The 18,652-nt window shown below is 32.7% G+C and overlaps 3 protein-coding genes across 3 annotated transcripts; 2 read left to right on the forward strand and 1 right to left on the reverse strand.

Annotated features, from left to right (window-relative positions):
* The first annotated feature begins 587 nt into the window (after nt 1–587).
* On the forward strand, nt 588–1,154 carry LOC102583344 (ethylene-responsive transcription factor ERF024). The gene has a single exon (XM_006339250.1). It carries the CDS (start codon nt 588–590, stop codon nt 1,152–1,154), a length of 567 nt encoding a protein of 188 aa, XP_006339312.1.
* Nucleotides 1,155–6,957: 5,803 nt separating this feature from the next.
* LOC107061364 (type-1 glutamine synthetase 1-like) lies at nt 6,958–10,976 on the reverse strand. The gene is made up of 10 exons (XM_015310509.1): nt 10,851–10,976; nt 9,873–10,045; nt 9,232–9,352; nt 9,105–9,157; nt 8,896–9,025; nt 8,658–8,803; nt 8,243–8,428; nt 7,846–8,078; nt 7,325–7,467; nt 6,958–7,056 (listed from the first exon to the last, which is right to left on the reverse strand). The coding sequence occupies exons 1-10, from the start codon at nt 10,974–10,976 to the stop codon at nt 6,958–6,960; spliced, it is 1,410 nt and encodes a 469-aa protein (XP_015165995.1).
* Nucleotides 10,977–14,276: 3,300 nt separating this feature from the next.
* Nucleotides 14,277–17,506, forward strand: LOC102583664 (threonine dehydratase biosynthetic, chloroplastic-like). The gene is made up of 7 exons (XM_006339251.1): nt 14,277–14,678; nt 15,575–15,754; nt 15,837–16,313; nt 16,407–16,729; nt 16,819–16,936; nt 17,068–17,202; nt 17,310–17,506. Exons 1-7 carry the CDS (start codon nt 14,277–14,279, stop codon nt 17,448–17,450), a joined length of 1,776 nt encoding a protein of 591 aa, XP_006339313.1. The 3' UTR covers nt 17,451–17,506.
* The last annotated feature ends 1,146 nt before the right edge of the window (nt 17,507–18,652 follow it).

The raw sequence follows: 18,652 nt of genomic DNA on the forward strand, positions 1-18,652 counted from the left end.
TATATATATCTCAAAGTACTCAAAATAAAATAGTTCTGTATTTTATTCTAAAATTATTATCCATTATCCGTCGTACCAAACAAATGAAGTAATAACAAATAAAGTATGTGCAAACACTTGTAAAATAATCAAGTAAGACACCTAATTTGCCTATATTTGAATACATGAATGCAATGATTCTAACATCATATGGCCAACGTAACGTCGTATCAACGTCTCACATTATATTCTATGACATTCTTCCACCTTTGCACTATAAAAAATAAAAAAAAAACACACTACTATTACATCTAAAATCCCTTTTTGAACTTGTAAATATTTCACTATTCTAATTAACACTTGTATATATGCGCGGTTTTTATATTTCCTTCCAACCCATTTTATCTATCCAGCACAATATTTCTGGCTTTCACCCAAAAATTTCCTAGCAGTTCATTTACACCTGGTTGCCACTTCTATCCAATTTCATTTTGGCTGCTCTAGGCTTATTCTTCCTCTTCCATAAATGGCTTCCGTAATCCAATGGAATCTTACACTAATTTCGAAATACTATAATCATATATTGATACAATATATTATAATTCCAGATGTCAAGTTCTGGGGAAAATAACGGATCAGGACGACACCCGGTATACAAAGGGATAAGAAGAAGGAAAAGTAGCGGAAAATGGGTGTCAGAAATTCGGGAACCGCGGTCTCCTAATCGGATTTGGCTCGGTACATTCCCGACCCCGGAAATGGCTGCGGTCGCTTATGACGTGGCAGCACTTGCACTCAAGGGTCGGGATGCCGAGCTTAATTTTCCAAACTCGGCCCCCTCGTTGCCTGTCCCGGCTACTAACTCACCCCGGGATATCCAGACTGCTGCAGCCTGTGCGGCCGCAGCACTCGGGGCAGCCGGGGATGCGTTAGTAGGGGGGAGGAGTAGTAGTAATAGTAATAGCAGAGCGGTTTCAAGAGAAGTGGAGGATAATTATTTGATGCCTAATAATAATGAGTATAATTTTATGGATGAAGATTTGATATTTGATATGCCAAATGTTATTATGAATATGGCTGAAGGGATGCTACTTAGTCCACCACGTCTCAACCACCTTCCTCCAGATGATGATTATATTGGTGGTGCTGACCAAAATTTATGGAATTATCCATAGTTTCATCTACAACAAATAAAGCAAAAAATCTTACTTTCAAGTTTTAATTAATATATATACTATATGCTAATATATGTCTATCCTACTCTCGTTATTCTGACCTATAGGTCACAGGTTTCGAGATATTAAAGCAGACACTATTACACTAATGCTTGCATCAAGTTAGGCTGTCTACATTACGTTCCTTGGAGTTCAGCCCTCTCCTGGATCCTGCTAATACGGGAATGGGATGCTATGTGTGCCGAACTTTACACACTAGTTATAATGAGTAAAATAAGATGGAAATTAGTGACTAAATATTAACATCAGCTTGGAAGGCTACTGCAGATGAAAGGATATGGGGATGGATTTGTGTTTTGCATGTTCTTGAATTCTAGTTCTGTTAGTAAATAATGGGTTTTTACTGTTGTAATTTAAGCTTTGTCACACTTGGTATAGATATATATATATATTTTCGTACTTATATTTTCGATCTGTCTAAAAAAGATGTTATATTTCTTTATTTAGAAATAATATCTATAAACTTCTTACTTTATCCTTGATGAAATGTTGGGTTATAGCCATATATAGTTTATGGTTTGTTTTTTCATATCATGGGTTTCAAAAAAGAAATTTTGTGTTCCGTCAAACTGATATATAAATTGGAACACAAAGAATAAACAGTTTCAAAGAAAGCGTATATAGTCTTATTTTGATTCCATAAGTTACTCTAAGCTTTCCATATACGCGAAATTCAAAAATAGCCAGAGTATATAGAGTATAAACTTATTATTATTAAAACGCTTTAAAATAAAAGACGGTTATCATAATTAAGGTTTTAGTGAAAGCTATAGCACATGATATATATTTTTTCTTCTTTTTGAAGGTGGTTTGAAATATGAACTAATAAGGTATCAAATCAAAAGAATTAATTAGCAGCAAAGCAAAGATTCTTGATGTTAGGTAGAGCAAGATATGATAAAAATTGGAAAAAATTTAGTCAATTAGAATCATTAAAACGTTGACCTAAGTAGTGTTTTGTCAAACCAACCATCTTATATAATCCACTATATATTATCCTTTTTTATTTAATTATACTCTAAGAATATTCTAAAAGGTGTTGTATTCGAAAAAAAGTGATATAGGAGGCTTCACCTGACCTCAATACAACACAAGCTACAAAAGAGTTGAAAGATGCCTTTTAGCATTCCAAGAAGTTGGTTGAATATACTTATGAATTAACAAGTTTTGTTTCTACTACCGAAGGATATGATGCAGTAAATGTAACAACTTATTTTATCGACCAAATGTTTTGGACTCTTAGGTTCAAATCTTGAATATGAAATTTTTTTTTGGTAAGAAATGTTTTCCTACGTGATGCGAATCTGAATTAGTTGAACTTCAATGCAGATATTCAAGTTTTGTCAATAGAGTTCAACTCCTATACATTTTGAGTTGTGAAGAATTTTTATAATATTTTAAATCACTTGAAAAATATCGCCAACACATATTCATATATGTTTTCAACAAATTAAAGATATGTTAGAATCAAAATAATTAAGTGTCAAAGTTCTTACGATGAAAACTTAGATTCATTATAAAGCATTATATAATTATAATCAACGCATTACTTTAACCTATAATTGATGAGATCACCGAATACGAAGAGATATAAAATCGAATTTGTTGCCTTACTCTTTGTTGACACGTTTTAAAAAAAACAAGATACTGATATTTATTACTAATATTAGTTCATGCAAGATACTCTTCGTTGACACTCGACACATTATGTATATAAATAATATTCATTCATGTAAGATAATCTTCGTTGACACTTGAGTCATCATGTATATAAATAATATACGGTATATATTAATCTTTTGCGATCATATTTCATAATTATCTAACTAATTCTGTGCCTTTATGGCAATTTTGTTTTTTGCTTTATAATTACATATAAGTCCAAGAATATTGATTTTTTTCATGTTAAATTAATATAGCTTGTCATTAATTCATGAGTATAATTGGCGTCTCTATACCCAAAATATTTCAATAGTAAATAGATATCCAATGGCACCCAAATTATTTCACTAATGTACTTAAAATATTTCAACAGTAATAATACCCAATGATACCTAATTCTTAAATAATTACTTTAATATTACAAATTACTATATATAATAACTCCTAAGGCATGTTGTACCTTTTTTGTGAAAAAATATATATTCATAATTATGCCCCTACTAAAGTTTCTGATAATGCCTTTTCTGGTAAAAACTATAATTATGACCAAAGTGTATTGTTAACTCAAAAGTAGAGTAGCTAATTTGCTGTAAAATGTCAATTATAATTTGGATTTGTACTTAAAAGCAACAATATGCTTTTAACTCCTCAAAATGGAAAGGATTAAAATATAAAAAATTAAAGGAGAACATATATATAAGTTGATAAGAAGAATACTTTAGTAATATAGATAATTATATTATTTTAATTTACTCAGTGTAGTGCAAATTCCCAACAAAGTGCATTATAGTAGTAGTAAAAAGGAAGATGGATATATTAATTAATTGATTAATTAATTAATATTAAAGGCAGTCAAGATATGTGATAATTAGAGATTAAGCAAGAGTATTAAGCTCCACAATAAGTTTAATAATCACCTTCATTGACTGTCTCTTATCAAAATTAAAATGGGTGTTATATGACGATGGATGTACTGTTCATCCACAATTATGAAACAAGATTTACCACTAATAAAACAACTGTCCCCACTAAGGGTAAAGGGAAAAGACTCCAACAAAATTAGAAACTTTAGATAGCCAAAGAAATAACCGTCGTCGTTCCATTTTTAATCAGAGGTATGGGAGTAGTGTCACCCTCAAAATAAGTTCTATATATAGTGTGCGATCCATTTAGTCGAAGCTCTAATACAAACACCAATCCGAATAGAAAACCGGAAAAAAAAAAAAAACTGTCACTAAGAGTTGTGAGACAATAGATATAGCTTTTTATCCTTGATTAAATTTTTTGAAGTCGGGTTATAAAAATAATTAAAAATTTATTATTAAGAGTAGCATTTTTCTTATAATTAACCTTTCATTGCGTAGATAAAAATTAATCAAAGGTTCAAAACGAATGAACACCAAATGTTAAACAATAGCTAGGAATAGAGTAGTAAAAAATGGTCAGTCCATCCCCACCCAGCCCAAGCCTCACGGGCCAAGGAATTTGATGGGATAGGATGGGTCGACCCTTCATTTGGAAGGGCCTGAAAATGTCCAATTCAACCTAACCCTAGAAGGGTCATGGGCTGGGGTGGGCTATCCCTTTTTTTTTCTTTTTTTTCCAAACTTAAAATTCTATAACATCAAGAAAATGATAAGATTTTCAAATCAAATATGACAAACAATGGTGTTGTTTCAATAACACTAGCAAAGTCTATTGTGAATAACATGCATCTAAAATACTAAATACGCAAGAGACATGTATCTAGTGTGATGCATCCCAGATACACGAATGAGATAAGGGAGTGGCGAGCGAGATGGGAGGAAGGTGAGGGCTCAAGATTTGTCTATGTATCCTAGATACGTGCGAACCCACTTGGATATAGTGTATCTAGAACAAATTACACTTAATTTTGAGTCCATGTATCCCGAGATACATGTATTTACACGCACCAAAATCTAATAAGATTCGTAATATTACAACATAGCGTGCATCTAAGTAATTAGCTCATACACCAGCGAGATTTCTGTAAGTTACCCTTAAATAAATAGTTTAGGCCCATGGGCCTACCCCAGCCCGACCCCGATCAAGCCTCAAGGGCAAACAACTTATATGGGTCGGGGCGTTGAACTTATAAGCTCTAATTATAAATGAGCTTGAAAAATCCTATCCCAACCCTACCCCAATAACTGGTTGGGTTGGGCCAGCCCCATGGATTAAGCCCATTTTGACAGCTCTATCTAGGAATGTCAAATGAGCGAGTTGAGCTGAATTTGAAAATGTTAAACAAGAAATCAAGAATAAGTTAATAACAAATGGACTAGTTATTGATCTGGTTAAATGTTATTTGGACTAAAGCAGATTGGGCTGCAATGAAATCGAGTCATAACCCAACTTATCTAGTTCTTATAATTTGTTTGAGTACCTAATTAAACTTTTTCCTTTATATTATTATGACTATAAAAACATATCAAATAAGAAAATGTCCTTTTAAAAATATTTCGATAAAATTTCTCATATGCCAATGTAAACTGCATATTAATTCAGATTTGAAATGAACTGAACTTAACGAGTTAAAATAAGCTCATTTAATAAAATAAGTAGATTATTAACCTGTTCAAACATAAACTAGTTGAACAGAGTTAACAATTTTATGGACTGATTTTAACAACTCCAACAACAACCAGCATTATATATGGGAGATAATTAAGGAAAAAAGTGTTATAAGGGGTAATTACATATCAGAGTTTAAGGTTCATTTTACTTTGTAAAAATGTACAAAATTTGTTTTAATAGAGACATATTTTTCTTCTTTATTTTCGCATGCATATGTCGAATAATATAATTAGTTTGAGATTAGGGAGTTATATATTTTCACTGTATTAAACAATTGTAGATCTAAAATTAATTAATTAATTAATAATACTATTATTTACCAAAAAAATAAAATAAATAATACTATTATCTTTTTCATAATTTTTTAAAGTTTTAAATGATACGATTCAGCTTATTTGATTTTTCAATTGGTTGACCTTACCTACAAAATCAACAAAATTAATTATGATTAGACTACATATATATAAATACCAGGATAAATAATATAATTATGATGTGTTGGCTAATAATATTGTGATTAGTGACATAATTATTACTCCTAAGAAAATTGACCTCTTAATACAGTAAAATTGAAAAAAATGCCTTTAGCCTCCAAAGCTACAGCTACTTTTGCTCTTTTTTCATCCATTGATTTTCCAATCATTTTCATTAATTTTTGCCGGCTGTTGAGTTACTCTTACTTCCTCCTCGATTCATTTTACTTGTCATGTTTGAGTTTTATACGTTTTTTTGAGAAAATATTAATAGTCAAATAATAGTAGTAAAGAATTATTATTATTAATAATAATAATAATAATATCTCTATATATATTTATTAGAGTAAGGTTAGATGTAAAAAGTATAATTTAATTCTTTCTTGATTATCTAAGACAACAAGTATTTTTGGATTAATTATTCTCTAATTATTTATTCTTTGATCTCAATTTATTACTACTGTTGCTTTCTCTATATTAATCCCTTTTCACATTTATTAAAAGAAGGATATATGAAAAAAAAATATTAATGAGTTCTTTCTTAATTATCTACTCCTTCATTTCATATTATTTAACCGTTGCTGATTTGACATACCCCTTAAAAAATGCTAATTAGAGATATATATTATTAAATTAACTTTATTAATAATACTTTGAATTCTAAATTTAACCGTTATTATTTCATATAATTATTTAATAATAAGGACAGTATACGAAAAATGATAGAACTCATTTGATTTGCTAAAATGAACAAATAGAATGTATTTATTTTTTATATAGATGTCAAGTAAAATGAAACGAAAGAGTAAAATAAAAAGCATTTTAAATCAATTATTTTAGTAATTATGACAATTAAAAAGGATCAGAGAAGATACTATCAATTTTTTTCTTCTAAAATTACTAACATGTCATATGATGAAGCAAAACATAAAAAGAAGTCTCTCTTTATTAGCTTCGTTTTTTCTGAACTCACTGACTAAAATTTTTAGATTCGAGTACATACGATCAACCTAAAATTTGAAAATAATGTCCTTGAGTGGATCCTTATAGATCTGCTGGTCATAAAAATTGTAGTCCCTCTCAGGCTCACAATAGTTCTTCACCTCCATCTGCAACAACAACAAAATCATCTTTAGCAAAGTACATCTCGGTGCACTAAGGTCCCGCTAGCTATGCAAGGGGGTTTGGTAAAGGACCAAATCACAAGAGTTTGTTATATGCAGTCTTACCCTGTATTTCTGTAACAGACTATTTCCACAGAGACTCTTTTGTCATAGTTTAATTCATACTCAGTACACACCATAGACAATTAACTCTAAATATGACATGATATTGAAAAAAAATGGTTTACTGACCGTGTATATAAGTTAAACGTACCTTTCGAATCCCTTTTATGGCTGTCAAAAGGTTTTCACTCATCACTTCTGAAAATAATGTATCTTCTCCTAAAGCAATTAAAGATTCAGAAATAGAATCTGGTACGCTTCGAAGATTCTCTCCAGATACATCTGAATCCCCTTCTGTTTCACGAGAAAACCGTTCGAATATCAAATAATAGTGAAGGAATTGTGCAACTCATCATGAAATCTTTGGAAAATTGAATTACTTTCAAATACTTAATAGCTTAACTCCCCTTTGTTTCAAGTTGTTTGTTGGTTTTTCCTTTTTAGTCCGTTTTGAAAAAAAAAACCATCTTTCCTAATTTGTCAACTCTTTAAAGGACATTGTAGTACATTAGTACGTACCTTTAGTTTAAGACGATAAGATTCAAAAGTTTTCTTTACATTCTTAAACTTCGTATTAAGTCAAAACCAGACAAACAAATTGAAACAGAGTGAGTAAACTATCAGGCTGAACCATATAGCACAAGAGGAAAAAAACTGAAAAGGCTAACTTACCTACTGGTTTTGGAAGGCTTAGATCTTTTCGTAATCCATCGACTCCAGAAATAATTATCGAAGCAAGACCAATGTATGGATTCGTGCAAGCATCAAACGCTTTGATTTCAAAATGGCTAACGAGATCATCAGCAATTCCAGGAGGGCTAGCAGTTCTCAATGGTGCCTCTGTATTTTCTTTACCCCAGCAGAGGTAAGCTGCATTTCGCGTCTTAGGTACCAAATGCTCATAACTACACGTGATAGATCGTTAGAAAATCTTATTGATTGTTAAAGTTGAATCCATAACAGAGTAGTCGAGCTGAAAATATTGTACATATGTACAGTATTTCCAATCGAATCAAGTAAATTTGACATCGGATAGTAATGACAGTAAGGATTATCAAAAATGACTTACCTAAGAGGATGTGTTGCTGTAAAAGCTAATATGGCAGGAAGATGATTTAACACTCCAGCCATGAACGATTCCCCTATCTTCGACATTCCATATTTTGAATCGCCAGATGCCATAAAAATGTTTTCTCCATTCCTCGATAAACTTATGTGTACATGTGATCCCGAGCCATCTTCATCCTCTGCATACCTAGGAAAAATGCCAAAAATGTCACATACTATGAGGACATCAGTATCGGAAACAATCTCTCTACCTCCTCGAGATTATTGAAATCGAGTAGGTTATGTGTCAATAGTTATCTTTTAAGTGATCTAGTGGTGTAAAACGCGTTCTATTTTAAATCATCAGTACTACAGAATTTGAATTCAAAAAGGGGAAATGCAGCTAAAAGTGTTTTGAGGTTAAATCTTCTACCTACTTTGGAACAAAAGTTGCCATCTGCCCGTGTTGTCTTGCAACTGATTTGATGACTTCACGCGCATAAATTAAGCTAGCAATTGCTGTACTAGCCTCCGCGTATCCCAGGACAACTTCAAACTGACCTTTCCCAGTTTCCGCGTGTACCTGAATAATTGAAGGACACAACAAGAGGAACTATCTTTACTGGACTGAAAATTTGTGAGTTAACTGTCGTCTTAAAGGAAATGGAAATGTACCTGTTCAACTGTAATATTCATCGTTTGAAGATAAGTAACGATATCTTCTAATATCGATGAAGAAACATCAAATCCTGATGTAGAACAGTACGAGGTCTTGTCGATTGGTAACCATTCTTCTTTGCCATTCCTTTATGTAGTTTTATTCATACAAATTTAGTGTAACAGTATAAAAGATGAGAAAATGAACATAAAATTGAGTAACGTACTTTATTACACTCTTCAAAATGTAAAATTCGATTTCAAAGCCTACATTCACAACCTGAAACATGTAGATATGTATCAGATCAATAAGACTTTTCGACTCTTGCAACGAAAGATACTAGCTAGACATACCAAGTCGAATTCATCTTTTAAAATTTTAGTGACTCTTCGAAATACTTCTCTTGGACAGTATTCCCATGGTTTATCTGGTTCAATACACATGTCTGCTAATGTCATTTCTTGTTGTTTTTCCCTGGATCAAAAAGATACACATCCACATCAAACATGATTACAAATCAATATAGTAGTGGAGAGGTTATGTCGAAATCAATGAAGAAGATAACTGAAGCAAAGGAAACAATAGGTAATACTAAAATCGAAGAATAATATAGTAGAAGAGAAATAATAACAACACTACTAAGTAACCTAGACAAGGCTCGACTATCTACTAACCTTTTACCCTAATCTCGTCCTCTATATCTTCCTATATAGGATCATGTCCTCAGTAAGCTACAGACGTGTCATGTTCTGTTTAATCACCTATCTCTAATTTTTTTTCAGCCTACCTCTACGTCTCTGGTAACCACATACCATATTTACTCTACCCCATCATTTGGAACAAAACCTATTGAGTTCTGCTCCTTAGAATACAGGTCATTGTTATGCTATTTCTACAAATGAAAGAGTGTCTTATCTAATATGTCCTATCAACGAAATCGATAAAAACAACCCAATGTAGTTACATAAACCAGAATCAAAACATAAATTAGTACCAGGGGATTTTGCATCTGGTTGATAAATCAGGAATAATTCTGATCATGCCTGTAAATCCGAGATTAGTACCCTCCGCGGGGGAATTAGATACTGAACTGAGTGCAGCAAGACATGCAGGACTTAATCCTAAACCATGTTTTTTCACGAAGCTGAGACGTTCTCTTGGAATAACCTGTAAATGATTCACATAAGTGAATAATATTCAATCAACTTTTGGACCTAACTCAACTCGCTCATGAGATGAGAATTGCCCAAGATGAACAAATAATCCATCAGATTGTGAGTTTGAAACTCAACACCTCTGCACGTCTAGGATTGGACATATGAAACGTGGACAATAGAAGATGTAGACTAAACATCTAATAAATCATTAAAATAATCCATCATATCAACACCCCTGCACGTCTAGGATTGGACATATGAAACATGGACAATAGAAGATTCAGATCCAATATTGAATAGATCATGAATTGGGATGAGTCTAGGTCTATTATGATAATACAAAAAATTAACTTCAAACCTAACTTAACGAATCAAAAGTAAGTTTATGAGGTGAGAATTTTCGAAAGACCAAATAGCCCATCACCTACAAATGTGAGAACTCAAGATTATACTTTTGTTTAATTGGGTAGGTGTCGATAGCAAAAGAACATTTGCTTTGGTCCATACCACAAAACAAATAAAGATCTAAGACTTTCTTTACTCTACCTCTGACCACGAGAACTAGGTCCAATGATCCTCTTTTCGATCTCTTACATAGGATGTGTATATATAGATTATTTAAACCATAATTAACCAGAGAATTCTGAAATATCATTTCTCTCTTGTTCATCATACTTGTTCGAGGTAAAAAGTTAGTCCCACCCGATGTTTACTTCAGCTTAATACATGTATGACATGCACATTTAATCATTATTAATTAACACGCCCCATTAAATCACATAACTATAGTAAATAAATATCTAAAAATCACTTACACGACATCTATGAATGCCAGAATTATCAATCCAAAGAATGCGAACAAAGGGAACAGGTTTGAATGGTTCATCTGAGCTATTGTAATTGCCTTCTTCACCAACGCTACTCGACTCACATCTCTCCATAATAATTATTTTTATGTGCGTATTTTTTGGAAATTCTAGTTCAGTCTCAGCTCCAATTTCAGTTTGTTTAACTTAAATCACATGTTCTACAATTTTTTTGTTTATGAATTTTGTCTGGATGAGCTTGAAAGTAGTTACATTAATAATACACTTTGTTTTAATTTGTTTGTAAATGAGTGGGTATATGAACAAATTAAACTTGTGGTTGAGTAGAATCGTATGAATAGCTCCATTCTTAATATGAGCAAAATGAGGACTTTGTTGCTTCATATTCTAATTATGCCACATTATACATGGAATGTTTGTAATAGAAAAGTAAAATATAACATGAAAATCAATCTTAGAAAAAAAATTAAATTGTTAATATTCTCGATCTTTTTATCTATAAATTATTTTTTATTTCTAATGTTATTGTTAGATGGTTAATAGTATTAGTAAAAAAATAAAATATTATTATATTTAAAAAATTAGACGTACAACAAATTAAAGACAAATAAACATTATTAGTTAAAATTAGTAATGGTGATTGAGCCGTGCGGGCTCCCCTTTTCTAGTAAAGCAAGATGCCAAGAAAAGTGGGAAGATCGAATTTGCAAAAAAATTTAGTTTAATGATTTATTTATTTATTACTAGAGATCTGAAAATGCCATTTTCTTCTATTCTTTTTGCGAGACACCAATTATTTGATAACATTAATTTCATAAACTTTAACATCAAGAAATATTACATGACTACGTTATATTATATAAAACATAGGTAAAAAAAAGATCTAGGGTAGAGAAAAAGCAATGTAGTTCAATATTTGAAAATGCAAAAAAACCTTTAAAATCTTATTTCTTCTCATGTTTACAATTCGCTTCATACGGTACACATAATCTTTAAAGCTCTTGATAAAAATTATTCCAACAATAAAAGTTCATAAAGATTAAGATCTATTTACATGATATGATTAGACATAATCTTAAGTATCTGTTGAAGAATACTAATGGGATGGTACTAACCTGAAAAAAAAATTACTTCTTCATACCTGACATAGTTTTAATAAAGGGTAGTAAAGATTACTTATAATGTAGTTTTAATTATTTTTTTTTGAAGAAAATTAGAGAAATTTATAGCTAGGTAGGAAACCCATCTATGGAGTGATAAATTGTACTAATAAAAGAAAATATAGAGAAATTACAGGATTCATATGGAGTAAAAAACTCTATCGTCTTCCCCAAGCAAAAGGCATAATGCCTTTATCACAGAATGAGAAAATTGTATGGATAGTCGCCGCTGTTGTCTTTCATATTATTACTTTGACTTGTATTATCGTAAGACAGGGAGTGACGGTTGCTAATCTAGCTTGGATGGGGAATTGTTATCCAACATGGTGGCGTGTATCTGCCTATTATGGAGATTTACGTTGCTCAACCTATAGTCCCTCCTAATTTGGTAAGATACATGGAAGCTCTCAGCTGGTTGGTGAACGGCACCTTATCTCATTTCATTTCGACTTACCTGACATTAGACATGAAACTGTACTTGGCCCTTTCTTTTGGGTTGATTGTGATATTCTGTTGGCTCATGCTATTCAGGCCGGTGGCCAGCGACTGGGGACTACATTATTCCCTATCTAGTTTAATTTACTGATAAACATGACAATCAGAGACTATGGCTTTAACCATGCTAGGACATATATTTTGATTGTTTTGTCTGTTATTCTAGTCATAATAAGACTGGTGGCGGATACCATTGTCATTGAGCCGTCGCCGCCACCGGTTGAGGAAGCGCCGGGACATGATGAAGTTGATGCTGGTAATCAGAACGCGCGTGCACCTCTTGCTGATAAAGTTGCTTATGATGATCAGGATAATGGTCTTGAAGCTCCTGCTGATATTGAGCGCAACATTGATGATGGTCTTGAAGTTCCTGCTGATATTGAGCACAACATTGATGATGGTCTTAAAGTTCTTGTTGCTGATCAGCGCAATATGGATGATGGTCTTGAAGTTTCGGAGCGAGTTTAAATCTATTGATTGCGTCGTCAGGTTATGCCATAGGTTTTTTTTATGATGTAACTGGAATTTAGTAGCTTACACCTTTTCTTATTGTTTGTTAATTGTGATATTAAAGATGCTGCGATGACTAGAAAAAATAAATATGGAGTAATACATTGTACTTAAAAAAATCAGGGAAAATAAATATAGAAAATTTATAGGAAAATATAGGGAAATTACAGGATTTCTATGGAGTAATACATTGTACTCAGAAAAATCGGGGAAAATAAATATAGAAAAATTATAGGAGATATTTGATATGGTTTGAGAAAATTGGGAAATTATAGGAGATATTTGATATGGTTTGAAAAAAATGAAGAGATGCACCTAATTCCTGGATATATAGATAATATATATAAATTACCTTTGGTGTTGTTTAATTGTTGTCTCAAAATAATGAAGTTTTCTGATTATAATCTTTGAAATTTCGCAATTTTCACTTCTGTGCCTAATTCATCTAGACAACATTAGCTATAGTTTGCTCCAGTAGGAACCTTAAATTTCTCTGACAAAAAGATGTGACTTCCCTTTTTTTAAGCTTAAAAATTAGAACATCAAGTGACCTTTTAAGAGCCCATTTGGATTAACTTAAAAAAAGAAGTAGCTTTTAAATAAAAAATAAAAGGTTAAACGTAAATGATTTTAAGTCAAAAAAATAAAAGTGAGTTGGGAATCAAAAGAACAACATTTCAATGCTAAATTAACGCCACTTTAGAGTCAGTGCTAAATTAACGCCGTATAAATCAAGTTAGAAGGAGTAAGGCGCAAACTTTAGCACGGCAGCTGCGCGTAAGGCGCATAGAATTTTGCGCCTTCCCTTAAAATAAAAAAAAATAAAAAACGTTTTAAAACTTTTTTGCATTTGCAAGTGATTTGTAAATCAATAACATTTTTATATTGAATCCAATTTTTTTAATAATGTACAAAATTTGTTTAAAATAGACTTAATTTTTTTCTTTATTTTTCGCATGCATATGTTGAATAGTGTAATTAGTTTGAGATAAAAAGAATTGTTGAGCACGCCGAATAATATAATTAGTTTTAGATTATAGAGTTGTTGATTAATATATTTAAAAATATATGAAAGAAATTAAAACTTGTTAATAAATTGCAGTTAGAGAAAAAGTAGGAATACAGAGAAATTATAAGAGATATTTGATACTGTTTGAGAAAATTAAGCCACATTATAGGATTAGTGAATTGCTCTTTTATATATATATAAAATTATCTTTGCTGCTCTTCCTCTTCCACCTCAACAACAATGGACGTTCTCCGATTCACCGGAGCAACATTCACCGGCACAGCATTCACCGTTGTTCGTTCCGACGCCATTAAACCTGGCGCAAAATTAAAAACAAAACGAACTAGGTTTATTAGTGCTACCATTACTAAACCAGCGGCGGTTGTTACGGCAGCGGAGCCAGTGCAAATTTCAAAGACGGATGATACATTGATACCAGTAGTACATCCGAGTTCGTTACAATGCGAGGAAGGTTATTTGTTACCGAATTATCCACGTGGTGAAATCGGTTACAATTACGTCAAAGAAATATTGACATCAAAAGTGTATGAATTAGCTGAGGAGACGCCATTGCAGCGTGCACATAAGTTATCAGAGAGGTTAGGGGTAAATGTATGGCTCAAACGCGAAGATCTTCATCCGGTATATTTTTACTACTCAATTTTATTTTTTTGTAGTGTTATTGAATACTCCTATTTGTTGAAGTTTGAAATTTTTGGTGTTAATTTGCAGTTTTTTTTTATGTTAAAGTTTTGGGTTGTGTGGGTATGTTGGAGTGCTCATGAACTTGAGGTCCGCTGGTTCAAAAAACACTAGCTGATTCTTTCCATAAGTCCGGTCCTTGGTGGACCGAGATACTTCATACATGGTGGTGGGAGGTGGGTAGTATAACGTGGAATTGGTCAAGCTGGCATGGATACCATGATCATAAAAGAAATAATATATATATATATATATATATATATATGAATGTTGTATATTCATGATATTACTCATATTGTTGAAAGATTGTTCCTTTATACTAATTATCCTTTACACTAATTAGTCATAAAAAAAAAAATTGTTTGATCGATTTGTCTATATGAATCGAGAAGACGAATGACCTGGATTGAAGCCCATCAAACTGATCAAATATTTACCCTATTTGGAGCTTGTAAATAACAATGTGATGTTGCATCCGTAATCTTTAAATCCTGAATTCACATCTGTTTTTGCTCTAGCAACTTTCATGGATCTGAATTCACACCCGTAATCTTTTGGCATAGATATACTCTTGTTACAATTTATGTTAGATGATATTAACTATGGCGTGTTGTGATAACTCTGATTGATTTTGGATTCAAAACATGAATTTATTCGCTATTCATGTTGATTTTTTTCTTCCCTGATTATTTACTCGAGTTTATGATTACGATAGCTGCCTTGTTTCTTATTCAGCTCAACCAAGTAGAGCAAGTTTTTAAGTCTGTATGTGTTCTGTATTTATCTAATTTTGAGCCTTTTGACTCACAATCATTGTCGTATACTCATATTGGCAGGTCTTCTCATTCAAGGTCAGAGGATCTTACCATATGATGGCAAAACTCTCGAAGGAGCAGTTAGAAAAGGGCGTTATATGCTCATCAGCGGGAAATCATGCACAAGGTGTTGCATTAGCTGCCAAGAAACTCGGCTGCAATGCTGTGATTGTGATGCCCGTTACTACGCCAGAAATTAAAGTTAGTATTGTTGAATTACTTATAGCTTCCTATTTCAATTCATCCTGTTCTTTTAATAATAAGTTTATCCGTTTTTTTGTAGTGGAAATCAGTTGAGAGATTGGGTGCTACTGTTGTTCGTGTGGGGGATACATATGAAGAAGCACAAGCCTATGCTGTAGCTCAGGGCAAAGAAGAAGGACGTGCATTCGTCTCTCCCTTTGATCACCCTGATATCATAATAGGGCAAGGTACGGTTGGAATGGAGATCAACCGCCAATTCAAAGATAAGATACACGCGATATTTGTGCCTATTGGTGGAGGGGGTCTTATAGCTGGCATTGCTGCTTATATGAAAAAAGTCTCCCCTGATACGAAGATTATTGGTGTTGAGCCAGTCGATTCCAATTCAATGGCGTTGGCATTACACCACGGTCAAAGAGTAATGCTGGAAAAAGTTGGATCTTTTGCAGATGCAGTAGCTATTAGAATGGTTGGTGAAGAAAGTTTCCGTCTCTGCAAGGAACTAATAGATGGGATTGTCCTAGTTAATCATGATTCTATAAGTGCATCGATAAAGGTTAGTCAGCACTAACATATTGTATGTTACGTTCCTCGTTAGTATGTGAATTTTGAATCTTTTGATGTGACTGTTGAGTCCTGTTTTGAACAGGACATGTTCGAAGAGAAAAGAAGCATACTAGAGCCAGCAGGTGCACTTGCCCTAGCTGGAGCTGAAGCATACTGTAAGTACTATGGTGTAAAGGGAGAAAACGTCGTAGCAATAACTAGTGGAGCCAACATGAACTTTGACAGACTTAGATTGGTAACTGAACTCGCGGATGTTGGTAGACAGAGGGAAGCTGTTCTCTCTACTTATATGCCTGAAGAACGAGGCAGCTTCAAAAAGTTCTACGAGATGATGGGACATACTAATATTACTGAATTGAAGTACAGATATGATTCTGAGAAAGAAAATGCTCGAGTATTTTACAGGTATCGTTTAGACAGAATGTTAACTGATTTTATCGTTGAATGGACATCTATGAATTCGTAGATATATTCAAAAAAAATTCATATGGCAGAGTTGGTCTTCACACGAAAGTGGAACTCGAAGAAATGGTGGACAGGATGGAATCATCACAACTGCATACGATTAATTATACAGATAATGAATTGGTTAAAGATCATCTAAGACATCTGGTACTGTTTTCATATTTCTTCTTAAGGATTGATGTGCTTCCTTTCGTTCTACTTTGTTTAACGGATTACTGTGGTGTTCATAGGATACTGATGGCTCGTACTCTCTCTATCTCTGCTATAATTTGTTGCAGATAGGTGGGAGATCAGATGTACACAATGAGCATCTCTGTCGATTCATTTTCCCAGACAAGCCTGGTGTTTTGATGAAGTTTTTAGACGCTTTCAGCCCAAGTTGGAATATAAGTTTGTTACATTACCGTGCACAGGTACCTTATACAAGAAATCTCATTGTCACATTGTTTGTTTTTTGGTACTATCTTGTAGTCTTTCTACTAGTATTTATTTGAGTAATTTTTTTTCGTCTATTTGAAAGGGAGAAACTGGCGGGAATGTGCTAATCGGACTCCAAGTTCCACAGAACGAGGTTGATGAATTCAGGGGTCGAGCTGAGAGTCTTGGTTATGTGTATGTTGTGGAGACTCTCAATGAAGCTTTCCAGCAACTAATGCATTGAAATGGTTGGTATGCATAATGAAGTTTTGGTCCTTAAAGAAAATGGCTTTTGTCAATGTTTGGAACCAACATAAGATTATGCTTTAGCTTTATTCAAAATAATAGTAGTCATAGCCTTTAGAGGTAGAGTACTGTTGTCATGCCCTGCTTTTGCTGTCTATCGGCATATGTTGTGTATTGTGTTTCGATTATCACGTGATATTGTTTTTTGTTTTGTAGGCTCTACACTACTTTTCGTATTAATTGCTATGCTTTCTTCATTGTCTTCTTCTTCTTTTACTTGGGTTTCATGCAATTGAGTTATTAAAAGTCTTTAGGAAACAACCTCTCTATCTCCATGAGGTAGTAGTAAGGTCTTCGTACACTCTACCTTCCACGGACCCCCAATGAAATTTTGGGGCGAATACCCACACAGGGCGTAGTGAAAAAAAACACTGGTACAATCTATGAGGCGTGAAAATATCACGAGGCATAATAACCCCCTTTATTAAAAAAAAAAAAAAAGGTACGGTGTTGCACAAACTTCATTAGTACTATACCAACAACATTTTCAAGTATAATTTCATAAATAGAATATTAAAAGATACTTCTTCCGTCTCATTTTATATGATGTACTTTGATTTGGCACAAACTTTAAGAAAAATGGAAAGACTTTTAAAACTTGTGGTCCAAAATGAATGATAGAAATTTGTGTGGTTGTAAATCATTTCATTAAGGGTAAAAAAGACATTTTATAGGCAAATTGTTACTTAAAATAGAAATGTGTCATTCTTTTTGGGATTGACTAAAAAGGAAAGTAAGTCATATAAATTGGGACAGAGGGAGTAATATATACGCATATCTTATTTCTATCTTGAAAAGTAAATACAGTAACAAAGAAACCATGTAATCATTACTATGACTTCATCCAGGACCACTCACGAGTAGCTTGAGAAGCTTTTATTGGGACACAAAGGGTGTGTTTGGTAAGGAAAATGTTTTCCTGAAAAACAAGTTGATTTTTGATTTATTTTCTCATGTTTGGTTGGTGAGTAGAAAATATTTTTCGAAAAAGATTTTTAGTATTTGAGTTATGAATGAAAAATATTTTTGAAAATATCTTTTATTTTAACTAGAGTAGAAAATAATTTTTGAAATTGAAAATATTTTTAAAAAACAAACTTAAATTTTTTTGGGGGGCTGGGGGTGGTAGGGGGTGGGTGA

The sequence above is a fragment of the Solanum tuberosum genome, unplaced genomic scaffold (genome assembly GCF_000226075.1).
Source record: "Solanum tuberosum cultivar DM 1-3 516 R44 unplaced genomic scaffold, SolTub_3.0 scf00008, whole genome shotgun sequence".
Taxonomy (NCBI): domain Eukaryota; kingdom Viridiplantae; phylum Streptophyta; class Magnoliopsida; order Solanales; family Solanaceae; genus Solanum; species Solanum tuberosum.

Bases quoted from the DNA above. Each gene is read 5' to 3' on its own strand.
- LOC102583344 (XM_006339250.1), top strand. From the start codon at position 588: ATGTCAAGTTCTGGGGAAAATAACGGATCAGGACGACACCCGGTATAC.
- LOC107061364 (XM_015310509.1), bottom strand. From the start codon at position 10,976: ATGGAGAGATGTGAGTCGAGTAGCGTTGGTGAAGAAGGCAATTACAAT. The intron at 9,353-9,872 runs GTACTAATTTAT...TTTTTGATCCAG, and splicing joins ACCAGATGCAAAATCCCCTG to GGAAAAACAACAAGAAATGA. The intron at 7,057-7,324 runs GTACGTTTAACT...TTGTTGTTGCAG, and splicing joins CCATAAAAGGGATTCGAAAG to ATGGAGGTGAAGAACTATTG.
- LOC102583664 (XM_006339251.1), top strand. From the start codon at position 14,277: ATGGACGTTCTCCGATTCACCGGAGCAACATTCACCGGCACAGCATTC. The intron at 14,679-15,574 runs GTATATTTTTAC...TCATATTGGCAG, and splicing joins AACGCGAAGATCTTCATCCG to GTCTTCTCATTCAAGGTCAG. The intron at 15,755-15,836 runs GTTAGTATTGTT...GTTTTTTTGTAG, and splicing joins TTACTACGCCAGAAATTAAA to TGGAAATCAGTTGAGAGATT.